The sequence below is a fragment of the Melopsittacus undulatus genome, chromosome 3, assembly GCF_012275295.1.
Source record: "Melopsittacus undulatus isolate bMelUnd1 chromosome 3, bMelUnd1.mat.Z, whole genome shotgun sequence".
In the NCBI taxonomy this organism is placed as follows: Eukaryota; Metazoa; Chordata; class Aves; order Psittaciformes; family Psittaculidae; genus Melopsittacus; species Melopsittacus undulatus.
The window spans coordinates 16,763,230-16,779,001 of NC_047529.1; the positions used below are offsets into that span (position 1 = coordinate 16,763,230).

At 39.4% G+C, this 15,772-nt stretch overlaps 1 protein-coding gene across 1 annotated transcript in view; it reads left to right on the plus strand.

Moving 5' to 3' along the window:
• PKHD1 (PKHD1 ciliary IPT domain containing fibrocystin/polyductin) overlaps positions 1-15,772 on the plus strand; it is a 243,492-nt gene that overhangs the window by 116,246 nt on the left and 111,474 nt on the right. Inside the window, exons 39-45 of the mRNA XM_031046619.2 lie at positions 409-603; positions 1,627-1,752; positions 4,220-4,353; positions 8,690-8,802; positions 10,012-10,111; positions 11,644-11,778; positions 14,829-14,964. Coding sequence (XP_030902479.2) covers positions 409-603; positions 1,627-1,752; positions 4,220-4,353; positions 8,690-8,802; positions 10,012-10,111; positions 11,644-11,778; positions 14,829-14,964 — 939 coding nt within the window. The remainder of the gene's footprint in view (positions 1-408; positions 604-1,626; positions 1,753-4,219; positions 4,354-8,689; positions 8,803-10,011; positions 10,112-11,643; positions 11,779-14,828; positions 14,965-15,772) is intronic.

A 15,772-nucleotide genomic window follows, 5' to 3' on the forward strand; every position in this document is an offset into this window, starting at 1 on the left:
GAAATTTCAAAGTGTTCTCATTTCAGTACATCCATGCCAAATCCCTTTTTCAGGAACCTCACCCACAGTAAATTAATGTCAAATCCATCTTCCCCATGCATAGGACTATTCAAAATTGAACACAAGAAACTTTCCAAGGCATAAAACTACCACAGCTTCCTGCTGGTTTTAATATATGTTCCTCTAAAAATGTCCAGACTCTTAGGAAAGGAACCATGAGGGTATTTAAAGGGAGTATCTAATACTCCTGCCTGGGGCTGCTTGTCTTTGATCCCATGTTTTAGATCACTGCTGGAGATCTTACTGAGTCAATGTGGCAGGTCCCACGATGTTTGCTGGGTCACCCTGTGCATCCTGTGATCACTGCAGAGAAGTAACACTGGCAGCTCACACCTGGTTGTGTTCTAGGTGGCTCCAGGTGTCTGTACAAGCGAAGCGAGAGGCATCTGGGAGCTCGCGACCTGGGGGCCATCCTGGTTGTGGAGGCCTTCCAGGGGGAGGCAAGTCGGCTTCAGGTGGAAGGGGTCCAGTTCCGCCACATGGGCCAAGCGTTTCGGCAGTACTGCAGTGCCCTCACTATTGCTGGCAGTGCAAAGATGGCAGGTGAGTTGGACCTGAATGATCTCACATGTTCACCTTTTCCTGCCCAAAGCTGGGTCAGATGTCCTCAAAACCTGCTCAGCTCTCCGGTCAGATGATGAAGTGGATCAGTAAACATGAGAAAAACTCATCTGTAGTCTAAGCTCAAGTGAACCTTGATAGAGTGCTTAAAGGTACTTTAGTTCCTTTGCATCTCTGGACAGCTTCTTCCTAAAATAATACTTCATTTTTATTCCACACCCCTGAGTTGGCGTGCTGCTTCTAGCTCTGGAAATGAACGATCTAATACACTATGAGGGAGCCCAGAGGTGGCTCAGGGCTGTGTGGTTCCGTAGGCCAAAAGTTAATTCTGTCACCTGAAGATTAAGGAACATATTAAGTTCTTTTAATTTTGTCTGTGATAAACACAAATTTCATCCCTGTGGATGTGGCAGTCAGGGCTCCGATGACTGGTGGTTATAGGAGCAAATTAGGTGGGCTCAAATAATGTTTTGAGGATAATGTATGGGGCTTCTGCCTCCAGCTAATCCAGCCTTTTGCCTTTCCTATGCCATGTTTGTCACTGTCTGAGGATCTTGGCTTCCTGGTGTCAGAAGGCAGCACTGGCCATGATCCTGGAATGCAGCTGGCATGTTGCCATTCCTGGCTAGAAAAGATGTACAAAATACCTGCCTTGTGGTCGCTGTCCTTCTGAGATGTTCTTCCTCTCCTTCAATCCCACTTCTATCATCCATAACTTCAATCAACTCATACTTCGACTGTGGGATTCTATTCTCTCACTGGATCTTCTCCTCCTTCCTCAGAATAGTAGGCCATCTCCATTACCCCATTTCTGCACTCAAGGTCCCTCTTTGCTACTGTGCCCATCTCAGCAATTCCTGCCTGTTGGAATTGTTGGAAAGAGTACAGGAGGGCAGCTGAAGCCAAAAGGATTAATTACACATCATCAATGACAAGCTAGTATAAAACCCTCTCAACCCTCAAGCTACACTGTGCTTTTTGCTCACAACACTCATCTCTTTCCAGACTCTTACATACGTGGCTGTTGTGTTTTGGACTCCTTTGGACAAGGACTCCGTCTGACTGGGATCTCAAACCTTAGTGTGGACAGTAATGTTTTCTATAACATTTCAGGCCATGGGCTTCTGCTGGGTAAGTGAAGTAGGAAAATATCACTACATGTAACAACAACATGCACTGATTGCCATTTTCATGAAATGCTTTTGGAGGAAAGAAGGGCAAATCCTTGACTGCACCCCTGAGAACTTTAATCACATCATCTGCATTTTCTGATATCAGTGAATCTGGAATAAAGCTGCCATGATTCCACAGGCAACTTCTTGCAGCTATTTCCATTCAACCATACACTCTCTATTTCCTCAGGTCAGTCTATTTTATCTGGATCTTTTTTTTTTTAAGTGTAGAAGTGAAAGGTGACTTTTTTTTGGTGCACTGATTTATCTGCCTTTGGAAGAGCACCATTATGCAAAATTTAAGACCCCAGTTTAGTGAAGCATTTAAGAGCATACTTACCTTTAGCTTCAGTCATTTGACATAGAAGATAATGGAGTGAAAGCATATGTTAAAAGTTAAGCAGAGGATTTAACACTTAAATAAATGGGAGCTTGGAGCAACAAAAATGTTGAACAACAAAATATTTCTCCTAACTAACCATTAGGAGACTGACTCGCAGCATCTTCTGCTGGGATCTCATATTGCCTGAATATCTAAAGATATAGCTCAATTTTTTTTTCCATCAGAGACGGGATAAAAATGACCAATTTAAAGATAAACAGAGGGTGGGAAAAGCCTTCAGTTTCGATCCTGCAATTCTACACATGCAACGAGTCCCTGTGTTAGGTCCTGTGCATAAACATAATGAGAAGTGATAGATTATGATTTAAACAGAGGGACTATAAAATGAGAGAGATCGTACACATCTTGCAGATTAAGAGAGCTGGCTCAGAGAGATGCAACTACTTGCCCAAGGTGATGCAGAGAGCCCTTGTGGCCCTGGGGAAGCAGAACAAGATCTCCAACATGCCAGCATGCCTTGGCTCACTCGTGCAAGGACATGTGTCTGAGTTAAAGGACTGTGGGCTAAACTGAATGTTTCCACTGAGGTTTTAGCCTGAATACACCTTATCCCCAAATGCCTATAATGGCTTCACTGTCAGCAGCTCCAGAGGGTCTGATGGATGAATTTATATATCATTTTGTTGCCTGTGAAGGAATATTTATTATAGCTGACTATTTGCAGCACCAGAATTGGACTCCCTCAGTGATTTCATCTAAAACCCTTATTTTCAGGAGGTTTGCAAGACAGTCATAAAAAGTCGCTCTGGGCTTAAAATTAATTGACACACCAGGTCTCAGCTTGGAAGCCAAGACCTTTTATGTCACCTCGAAAACCTATATTGCTGTCAAAAGGACTGCTTTAGGATCCTGTGCATGCTCTGGTAGTGGCAGTGTTTGTAGTAAATACAGCCTGGAAAGAAAACATTTCCTAAATGGATCTTATTCCAAAACTGGAGAAAAGCTCAGAAGACAGAGAAGAAGACTAAAAATAATAACTGCCAGTCCCAAACCCAAAGGACATAGGGTTTCCTGTGAAGTAGCTTACATTTGGGGTAATAATGATTGGAGAAGGGATCTATACTTGGAATAGAATTTGAGCAGGTATATTTGCAGATAATAATTTATGTTTGATAAACTAAATAGGTTTTGTTTGCTCCTAGTGTGGGACAAACAGAGATGTTCCACTTTTTATTCTGCTTCCAAAACACTAGAGTAGCGGGAGTTGCATTGTCTCCTGGTTTGGACTTGATTTATACAGGACTGTTCACTTTTTGTTGTTTGGTGGCACATTTCTTTATGGTGAAATTTAAAAAGATATTTCTGGTTTTAATTATTATTATTATTTTTTCTTACTTTAAGACTGTTACTAGATCTGGGGCATCCCCATGACTCTGAGTTGTATGATTAATTGGTTGATTGATTTTTCCTTTATCTTCCCGTATTTCATTGTTTAGGGGGGGAAACCTCCCACTGTCTGTGCAGAGCTGTACCAGGTGCTTTTAAGTCTATCTAGAAGTTTTCTAACAGGTAAGTAAGATAATGGATGGAGACACAGGAGATAGGTAGGTAGATAGATAGATGATAGATAGATAGATAGATAGGTAGACAGATAGCTAGATAGGACTTTTAATTCTAGTACTGCCAGAAGCAGACCTGTGTGTGCTGTGCATAGGTGAGCTGCTTCCCCACTATGAATCTCTCTTTTTTACAATTGTAAAAGTGCTTTATAGTACCCTTTTTATCAGTTTTCTCCATAAACCTGTGATACAGTATGTCTGGTGTTGTGTTCATATATAGCACCTGGTACAGGGCTGTATGCATATTCAATTGCATATTCTCTGTTGTTTCCTTGTAGAATATGTGTTATAGTATTCCCTTCCCTGATAGTTTTTATCCTGTTAAAGTCTAAGCTGGTTTTTATCATGTTTACAATGTTGATCAGCTCTTGATTGTGGCTTCTGACATTTTTGAAGTGCACAGCCTTTCCTTTTCCATGCTGGGCACCACTGTATTGAGCTGTTTTTTAATTTCTTTCTTAAAGGAGAGGGACTGGAAGAGGGGAACAGTGTCAATAACAACCTAGTGATTAGCCTTTCTGGAACTGATGGTTTATCCAACATTGAGACACTGTCACCAGCAGGGATCTACATCAGGGCTCCTGCCAACCACATCAAGGTAAGAAGTACAGGTATAAAACCAAATGTTTCCTTTCTAATCAAAGATATTAGGAAGATAAGGAGGTTCATTTATCTCAGAGATCATATACACAACATTTAATTCTTGGCTGAGCGGTCAGAAACTGTACTTATGTCGGGATATTGAAACAAGTGCATATTACAAAATAAATTATATTAATGGACAAATTTATTACTGAAAATATTACTGCACTTGAGTGGAACAAAATATTTCAGTGGGATCCTTCATCCTGGGATACTTTATTAATACTCATGGATTCATAAAAACTGGGAAAATGCTTAGGCTCAGCTTCTTTAGAATAAAAAAAAATATCCAAAAATATTCTCAATTTTAATGGACTGATGACAAACACATAAACATTCAGCTATATCAAATGTGCCCCTGTCTGGATATAAAATGATAACTTATGTACAGTCCAAGATTTACACTTCAGGGTGAGGAGGAGAATGTGTTCCCTGTTCTATGAAAATGACAGTGATTTTAAAAGAAACGAAGCTTCTATTTTCTAAATAGTGATAAAGCATTGAACTCTCAAAAAGCCCTCACATCAGAAAGTTAAATGCAGTAAAAATCTTTCTATTCACTAATTCTTTGATCCTTTCTTTTAGTTCGTAATTTTCTGTCTTGTTCAAGTTGCTTACATTTTAGAATAAAGAGTTACTTTTAAGTGTTTCATGGAAAAAATACAATTTCAAAACATTAATCCTTCTCAACTATTTTAAGTCTGGAATTTCATTGAAAATGACCTTTCTTAGCACAGTTTCAGCTCTAAAAAATGCACATTTTCATTAAAAAGTAAATCCTAACCTGTTCTACTACTAACCCACCGAAACCAAATCAATTATTAGCTGTATGTGAAGACCTAATTGCCCCTGGGCTTCAGTTCCAAGAGGAAAGAATTGCACCTAAATTTGAAGGTGAAAAGAGACCAACACATTTCCTACGTTAGAATGAAGACGATATTACTTAGGAAGAAGGAGAGAACTTTTCTGCAGTTCCCTCAAGGGCATATTTATCATTTTTAAGACCATCAAATATGGTTAAAAAAACAACAACTAGGCAGAATCACATGAATTTCAGCTCTGCTAAACACAGACTTTTGTAGTATCGTGCACTGACTTACCCTGGAGCTGTCTACTTGATCGCCATTGGCTCAGCTTTTGAAAAGTTTTGCTTCAATTATCTCTATGGGTACGTGTGAACTGACTGTGGTTGGTTTTTAGCACATTTGTTTAGCTCACTTGGTTCACATGTCTTCATAGATAACTCCAAAGCTGCATCTGTGGCTGCACACCTGAACAGTGGGTTAAGTCTGCTCTCCAGAGGTGTGCTACTCAAGGCAGAGTAACAGATGGCCCTTGAAGGGTTGCTGATAAACCTCATTGTCATCAGTCTCTCAGAGTGGGCTATTTGAGGCGTTTCAGCAACAAAAGTATAATATGAGGAAGTTACCTAGCTTAAAATTGTTATTAGCTGCACTTAACTGTTCTACAGCACCTAGCAATGCTCAACAAAAGATGTGAAAGGACATGGATATTAAGAGAAAAAGTCACACTTCTTCCAGGTAAGACACTTGTGTCTTATGGACTTTTTCTTAGTACAGTATTAATCATTAAATGCAAGATATACTGGTCCAGGACCAGCATCGTGATGTTACAGAGTTTCATCACCTTTTAACTGATAGAATGGCTCAAGAACTGGACATTGCTTTTTAGGTAATTTAATAAGGAGGTTTGAATGGGAAAGGCTCATCTTCTCATTCCCTGGTTTCCAGGCCATAAAATACAGTATAGAATTTTCCTCCTCTAGATTTTAATGTGAAGTGATTGTTGGGTTTGTGTTTGTTTGGTGAGTCCTTCAATAATATTTTCATAACTACTCAATTTACTTGGGAGCCTAAATTTGCATGGGTGACTGAAGAGCTAAAATTTCCTAGAAAATTGGTGGTCTCCTAAACTGTGTTGAAACTGGGACAGCAGTCACTCAAACCTGAGCCTGTAAAGACATTTGGAGACCCAGTTTCCACTGGTTTCTATTTGACTTAAGCTTGCAAGTGCATTTGTGAATCAGGCTGTCAGATAAAATTTTATACTCGTATAAGTGGAAAATGGTTATTACAAGATTAATTTGTGTTAATGTCTTTTTTAGTAAAGTGTGGAAGCCCTGGTTATTAATTTTTAGTGTCTTAATACAATTTCATTAGTAGACTGGTTTCTTGCCTTTTAAATGTTAGTAGCATGAAGAACTGAAGATGCTCCTCTTTGATATTGGCTGTTTTGTCACTGAAATACATGCCCTATAGTCCTGGTTTTCTTTTTGTGTGCAGGAATAGAAAATTTTTTTTATACTTTCCTCTTGGCTCCTTTGGACTCTCTGAGTCTTGGACCTTTCATAGTAGCTTCCTATTCATAAATATTCAATGCTCTTAAACCCCAGAGCCAGCATGCAGATAACAATATACAGACTGGGTCTGAGAAATTTGACAAACATCCTCCCTTTCCTTTCTTGCTGTGGTGTTGAGGACCGGGAAACAGCTTAAATGAATGAACAGGGTGGAGACCAGCCTGTGTTTCCATGTCAGAGGAGTCACTGATGGTTACGCTGTTGACAAATGAGTTTGTCTCCCAGTATCACCCAACCCAGCCATTCTCCACAGTGCTAAAGAGGGGAGGCTGCATCTGTTCCATGTCAATTGTTTCTCAACATTTCATCCCTACTGAGATCTTTTCTAAAACCATCTGCAAGGTGAGCACTCATTGAAGAGAACCCACTGGGGGTACTGCTTGCATCCTGCCAGGTTTTGAAACTAAGGGAGAGGTGCTGGGTGCATTCTCTAGAGCTTTTAGATCATCTTTATTGTCAACAGTTTGAGTTCTGGCTATCTAAAAGGAATTCACAAAATATTTACATTAGCAGTGTTGTACAGTTAAGAGACACTTAAAACGTCAGCCACTTTATTTTACTGACTTGCAATGAATAGCTGCAGGTATTTGGCATGCTCAGGAAGGTAATTTCTCTCTGGAATTTTGGTTGCATGGACATTCGTAATACACTGACTTCCACAAAGAATTGATTTCCACACAAAATTCCCTGCTTGCCTAAAACCCCTGCCCTCCAGCCACTAGCTGGCTGAATAAATATGCAGGTTTTTCCTTATGAATCATCTGTAGAACACGGGATTGGAATCACAAGTAAAAGATCCTGCAAATAATGTGACTGGACTGCAGAAGTATTTTGTTAAAGGAAAAGGGTCTGTGGCTGTGCTTTCAGAAAAAAAGCAGCAGTTTTACCAGGGGATAGACAAAGCAGTGCTTTGGGTATTGATATTTTGTTGCCTGACAGATGTCAGAGATCAGAACTGCAGGGAACACACTTGGATGGGTCAGAAGAAAGTAATTCGTATATGGAAGCTTTCACCTCTAGGTCACCAGGCTCAGCTTTGATTTGGACCATATGGGACCAAAAAGTCATTAGTGTTTTAACACTGTCCAGTGACTATGAATGGCAGTGGTGGGTGTCAGTCCTGATCTTAGGAAACAAGCTTTTCTTATAGCTGAAAGAAAGATCATCTTAGAGTCCCCTTGGAGAGCTAGATAGTCCCCTTGGAGAGCTAGATAGCTCCAGAGAACAATTAATCTTATCTAAGGATAGACCAGAAGAATTGCCCTCTGCCTCATACAGAAGAATATGGCATGTGCCCTATTATTTTCTTGGAAAGGGAGTCTAAGTTTACCAGTCTGGACTTTAGCATAAAATTTTTACACATCTAAGGTAGGTGAGAGAGACTGTGCTCAGATGTGTATGTGAAAATATTGTTATATGGGCACCATGGGCAGCATCCAAAGCCATCTAGGTTTGGCTGCTGTCCAAATGAATCAGGTAAGAGAAGTTTATTTCCCTAGAGTAGAAAAGTTCCTAATCCACTGTATATAACTGAAATAACTGACTTGCACCAGACTGGGCTGCTCCAAGCCCCATCCAACCTGGCCTTGAACACTGTCAGGGATGGGGCAGCCACAGCTTCTCTGGGCACCCTGTGCCAGGGCCTCACCACACTCATAGTGAAGTTTTCTCATTTGTTTCTGTTGAAACAAATTGTCTATTGTTTCTATTCTTGAGAACAGTTTGTTTGAAGACTGGCCCAGGAACAGAGTAAAACAGGACAAGACTGAGGACACAGAAGCAAGATACCAATTTCTACCAGCCAGACTTACTAGACTTTGAATGGTTTTTAATATGGAATTTCCTTAAGTTTATTTCAATTTCCAGAAATCTGTGGTAAGCTTTTTTCATAGTCACATATGTTTCTCTGCAGGGTAACACAGTGTGTGCTGCTGGGTATGGCTATTTGTTTCATCTCTCCCCTGAGAGACCATCCAAAATGCCTCTCCTGTCCTTCAGTGAAAATGTAGCTCATTCCTGCACAAGGTACTTGGGGATTTCTGGTTAAAGAGATTTTTCTGCAGTGCATAGTAATGTTAATGTTAATTGTAGTGGTGACCAGTAAAGGCTTTTCCCCTCCCTTCAGGATTTTCTTTTTTCCTTAATTTTGCATTATTTTAGGGCTTTCTCTCTTGCAAGCAAAGTTCTCCACAGCAGATCAAAATCAGTGTTTGATAGCATACAGCTGGGCTGTTTTTCAGGGCCTGATCACAAATGGTTTCCTAGAATTTTCAATGCACAAGGCCAATTTGTTAACTTTCACTGTTTCCCTGTGCTGTTAACAAGCTCCTCCAATTTACCACCTCGTTTAAATGACCCTGATGTAGTTTAAGGTGCCACATTTAACACATTTCTTCATCAACCATTTAACAGCAAAGCACTGAAGCAGTGTGCTCATGTGTTGAATTGAAAGCTCATTTTAAAGTATACCAGATGTTTTGATCAGAAGAGGGTGGCATTCAGGAGAACAGGTACATTATTTCTTTCTCACACTCCTCTTTGAACATCTTCTTCATGCCACCATTAGAGACTTGACACTGGCTTATACAACCTGGAATGGCATTTCTTACCTCAAGATCCTTTATTTATATCATAGCAGCATAAACACTCAGCTATTAGAATTTGGCCTCTAATTAAGTAGATTGAAGCAACTAATCACTCTGTAGTCCAACGGCATAAAAGATGCTGTTTGGATGTAAAATGTTGAACAGTTGTTCCTGCAGCATCCAGGAGTGACAATTTATTAGAGATTTTGGCTGTACTTCCCTAAAAGAGAAACTATGGTAAAAAAACTATATTGTACTTAAAGTCAGTGGACAGAATCACCCAAATTTTCAGGAAATTTGGATATTAATCTCAGAGAAGGTCAAACCAAGGGCTGCATTCAGGGAAGTGTACCTTTAGGATGCACACCGAGTTGGAGGAATCCAAGGTATGGAAAAACCTTACCTGTCCAGATTCATGTCAGGCTTATCTGAAGGTGATGCTGATTGAAAGCTCATGAGCCTCACTGGAATGCTTAGACCTCTAAAATACATATTGCTATCCACCAGGTTTTGATTTTGGATTAAATGATAAAGTCAGAGAACTGTTACAGATGTAAGATTTTAGATATTAAAATGATTAATAGGAAAATCTGCTCATGAATACAGGTACTGTAAAGAAACAGTCTCCTTTGCTTTCTTTCCTAAACAGGTATGGGTTGCTGGTGTACCCAGAGTATTTGCCAGACAGCCAAAACAGACCTGTTCAGTTCAACAGCTTCAGAGCCTGGAGCTGCCAAGGTGGAGCACAAGTACGTTTGTCCTGACTGTCCTCTGCAATGCTCAGGGTCTTTACAAGTATTTGACCTCTACATTAAGATCAGCTTTTGTATCTGTATGTCCATGTCCCTCTGCTGAAGGCTTCTTGTTTGGTGGTTAAGCCAGAAACACAATTTTTGTGAGTTCTTACTGCTTCAGTGCAGAATCAGTGCTGCTTTCATCAGCAGCCAGTTCCTGTGTAAGCAGCTGACATCTTTCTGCCAGTATAACCACAGAATCATAGAGTGGTTTGGGTTAGAAGGGACTTTAATGATCATCAGGTTCCAACCTCCCTGCCATGGGCAGGGACACCTTCCACTAAATTATACAACCAAAAAAGTCCTCTCAGTGCATCTGAGCTCTTCTTAAAAGATTGCACTTGATAGAGGATCTCCTACCTTTATACAGCTAAAGGTTTCCACAGGATTTTTTTCACCCATGTTAAAAATTTACTCCTTTTTCTTTGTTGCTGTTGTTATTTTAATTTTTATAGCTTCATTTCACAGCAACTTTAGCCCACCATCACAGAATTATAGAACCATAGAATGTCTTTTTTTGAAAGGGACCTTAAAGCTCACCTAGTTACAACGCCCTGCCACAGGCAGGGACATCTTCCACTAGACCAGGTTGTTCCAAGCCCCTGTGTCCAACCTGGCCCTGAACACTGCCAGGGATGGGGCAGCCACAGCTTCTCTGGGTACCCTGTGCCAGCGCCTCACCACCCTCACAGGGAAGAACTTCTTTCTATCACTGATTAAAAAACTCACACCATGCTTTATTATCTGATATTTTCTTCCCTGTGCTTGGAGGCTGTGGTCCTTTTAACCCCTGTTTGATGACCTGAACAGATTGTATGTGTTTCTCTGTAAGGCATGTTTTGTAGTTTAACCCATTTTACAGCTCTTAGTTTGAAGGTAATTGTTCAGTGTGGGCTTTCTTTTAAGGCTGGTGCATTGTCTTTCTGGAAAAGCTTATTTCTATCAAAAGAAATAAAATTAAAGGATGTTTTGCAGTTTTGTTTTTGTGTTTTTCTTAGCTTAGCTTGCAATTTCTTTCTATGTTACTGACCTAGCATACATGAATAACAGTTTATTCTGCTTCTTTCCATGGATTCCCTCTAGGAACAGTCTTCTTGCTGTTAGATCACTGCAAGCAATACCTCTGGTTATTTTCACGGCGACTTTCTGCTACAAACATTAACATCTTTACCTTCCTATTCTTCCCAGTAATAAACCCCAAAATATTTAAAGCACTTTTACCCTATCTATTACTGACTCTCAGTTTTGATTTTTCTTCCATACTATTCCTTTTCTCTTTTAACACAAAAATAAGTTGGCAGAATATAAAGAATTTTGTATTTTTAATTAAAAGCAGAAATGAGAAATTAAGGGGAGATGTTTAAATACTAAATATGTGTTCAACACTTTTATGTTTTTGCACTTTCCCTATTATATTGTAAGTAAATCAGAATTATAAATCGTACTTATTTTTCTAACTATTATTCATTTATTATGTCTTTATATAGATTTTCAGGAGCAGCAACCTTGAACTCCGAAAGTTTCAGATTTATGCTTGCACAGACTTTGGTATTGACATTGTAGAAAGCTTGGGAAACACTTCTGTAGCTGATAGTGTTTTAACTGGACACATTGGGCAAAAGGTAAGCACTACAGGAATTATTTCAATGTCTTTTAAGTTGCACAGCGACCCTTCAAAGAGGAATTTGAAGAAAAAAAGAAAACAACTTGAAGAACAACCGCTTCTCCATGGCAGCTAGCTTGTGTGTAAAGGTAAATACTTAGGCCCAGCTCCAAGATGAGGTTTGGGCACTGATCTGTTTGGTTTGACTTAAGCTGTCTTCCACTCCTTGGAAAAATGATGCCTTCAGTGATGCTGCGAAGCATGCAGTGCCAGGTTGAATGGGACTTTGAGCGGCGACCTGGTCTAGCGGAAGGTGTTCATGACTCTAGCAGGGGGTTGGAACTGGATAAGCTTTAAGGTTCCTTCTAACCCAAATAATTCTGTGATTCTATGATTCAGCAGCAACACCTGCAAGGGATGTTCATCTGGTGATGAAGCAGAGAAACCTGGAGCATCAGCACCTATCTCATAACCTTCTAGAACAAAGGATTTGTTGCTTCTGCTGGCAGCAGCAGAAGACAAATAGCATTTGATCACCTGACCCTGCATAATTTTTCAGGCGCTTCTTTCATACCTGCTGATGGTTGAGTTGAAAAACATATGTCAATGAGAAACAAGAGATTATATTCTGCACAAGAATCCATCATTTTTTTTCCAAATATCTTTATTTCAGCATGAAATTTTGGAAGACTTTTTAAAAAACAAATTTGAAACAAGAACTCTGATTTTTTTTCTATTTGAATTTAGAACTATTAAAAGGTTATATATTATAATGCAAATTCGTGTATATTCTTTATAAAACATCATTCAAAAGTAGAGAGAAAATCACTCTTCTCTTCAACTTAAGAGCTAAGGGATTGCAGTTAGACAATTGTTATTTTTTTTTCCCTACACATGTTTTTCCAAGATTGACATGGTCTCCAAAACAACTTGGAATTTTACAGAACCTGAATTTCTGAGATAATTTTATTTTTTAAACAAGATTTTTTATACATAAATTCCTATATAATTTTTGATGTAATAAACAGGCACCATTTAAATATATTCAACTAGGTTTAGTTTAGTGATTTGTGAATAATTGTGGGGAGCAACAGATTTGATTTGTATCCTATTTAACCCTTTGATTTCCTCTGGTCTCTCATGCCACCATCAGTCCATTTGGAAAACAAAGTGTTTCTTTTTTATTTGAGAAGGAAAAATGTCATCAAAATGTAACATCTTTATGCAGTAAATATTATCTTTCATTGTTTCTTTAGGCAGCTGGACAAAGTCCTTTGGGTGCTACCTGGTTGTTAACAGATTAATAACATGGATAACAATGGAATTTTACTTACAATTGGCCACAGCTGCTTGTTCATGATTTTGACATCTTTTTTTTTCCCTGTTCAGTTTTCTGTTATGAAATTAGTTTTCTCTCTGACTGACAGAAAGAGAGTTTTAAATGAGTTTTCTTTAGAAGCTCACAGAAAGAAACATCTGTAGTATGTCTATTGAAAGTATGTAGCTCAGGTCAAATCCTGGCTTCACCAGTCCAACCTTGCAGAATCCCAGTGACACAGTGAATTTCTGTCGGACACCAAAGGGTGGATGTCTTTGTTTTTGCTTTGCAGGATCCATGGAAGGGCTCCGATGTTGTACTTGTTAAGAGATTTAGAGGCGCTCAGCTGTGCCTTGTTTCTTGCAGTACCCCAGGGGGGTGATTATCTTTGATTATCTCATGATAAGAGCCTCCTTGTCATAATTTACATCTTAATTTATGTAATTCTCCCTTTAATAATGATGTCTCTTTAATATCAATTAAAACTTTATGACATTAATTTAATGGGAACCTTGGATGTTCTTCTCTTTTAGCCCTTCCAGTTTTTGAAAGAAACACTTTAAACCAAAATTGTTTACTGCAGATATCAGGGCATTTAAAACTGGGGCTTTGATCACTTAAATTATTAGTGGCAGGGTTATATTTTGGGGCCTGTAAAGACAAAGGAAAGACTTTTGTTAGTTTCCTAAGCATTCAGCAGCCTTCTCCATGCTTTCATAAAGCAACTCATTGTCCTTATGGAGCCTTTTGAGGAGAAGCAATTCCTCCAGAAAAAGTAGGAGCTCTGACACAGGTGGCACACCTGAGGAAGGATCTACTATCACACTCTTTTCCTATTTGCCAATAAAATAAAATAAAATAACTAAAATAATAATAATAATAAAAGAGAGGGGGGTGGTGAGTAAAAACAGGCAAGTGTAAGCAAAAAAATGGTAGAGGTTTTCTAACTAATTTGTTACCAGAAGCCAGGAATTTCTCCTTAAGAGTGACTTCAAGGATGTCCCAAGGACAAGGAACAGATGCTTAGGCCTCTGGGTGAAAAAAATGGAGCTATTGTCTCTTAATGACACTGAAGAAATAATCTGCAAATTAGCAGTGAATGCACTTTTCCTGTGTCATGGCCTACAATCACCACAAAATCTAGTTTTTCCATTGTATTTACCATCATTTATTGGGAAACTTTCCACTTCTAGCCCTGATAGACCCTGAAGTCAACTAGAGCTTTGAAAAGGGCCTAACTCAAATGCTTTCCCCCCATCCTAAATCACAAAAGAGGGCTTTGAATCTCAGCAATCAGTTTTTTCTTAGAACAGAAATTAGAACAGTTAGCTTTGCAGAGAAGGGAAATTTCCTTCCTGCTAGACAAGACAAGGTAAAGAGGGCTGTAAGCAAATCTGCTCACTGTGCCTTCCATGCAGATTCTTCCTTTCCTCCCAGGGAATGTGCAATTTCCTTTCCCTTCAAATGTCCAACTGTAATTACTACACAACAACCTGGACAACGCGAATAAGGCAGTTGCTGTTCTGAATGTAATACTATCGCATACTGCAAATGGTGAATTAAACAGATGTTACTTGTCAGGATTTGGAAAGCAATAGCTCAGATTTCTCCTTCGAACAGTATACATTGCCCCACAACCATAGCCTTGAGCACAGTCACATCCTTGTGTCCCAGCTGCTGCACCCTGGACTCATTAGACTTGGAGATTCACATGGTGGTGTTTCTCAGTGCTCTTCATTTCTTCATTGCAGGACAGAACCTGTATGTCAGCAGGACTACAAACTCCTAAAAGATACCAGCTATTCATCTCCAACACAACTTTCAGGAACTTCGATGCAAACACTTGCACAGCGATCAAGACTTGTTCTGGCTGTTACCAAGGGCAGGGTGAGTATGACTTATACTTATTTAGCAGGGTTTCCACAGTCCCTGGCTTCCTCATATTCCAGATTCAGATGTTTAGAAGTTCATAATTTCCACAACCACTGATATCTCAGCTGAATCCTACAAAAACCACCATATAATGACAAAGAGTACTGGCATAAAACTGGCATAGTTTTGCTTCTGTAGTCTTGTTATGACATTTGCTGTAAGTGAATTATCAAGAGCTAGGTTTGGAGGTATTTGCATACCTTCTCTCCTAAGGTTTCACTGTATTAATAGTTTTCAGAAGTGTCACTCTCTATGTTCTACTTCCCCAACAGGGACAGATGATTAATAGTTCTTCCCCATTTACAGGGAGGTGGGGCATGAGACAATGATATGTAGATGTAAGATAAATGTTGTACCATGTGTGTAGCTCAAATGAACTGGGAAAATTCCTGAGCTGGGCTTGTAGAGATGCATAACAAGCATTTTTCATTGATACTCACCCTCTTTAGCATGTGCGTTTTACTGATATTGCTGGTGGGCTGAACCAGAGCTATTCTGCTTGGAATCAGCTTTATCACGTAGTTGAAGGCACATATCACAAGTATTTTTAAGACAAAGGTAGCCTTATTTTTGCACTGATTTAATTTTCTCAGCAGAAGGTAGCTTTATACACTGACTTATTTTTTGCTTCTTCATTTCTGGAAGTAGAATTTCTAGAGTGATGATTTCTTTAATAGCTATGACACAGCCTCACAGAATTTCACCAAGCTCCTACCTCAGGCCAGCCTAAACCTTAGGTGAATTTGCCTAAGATAATGTGTAA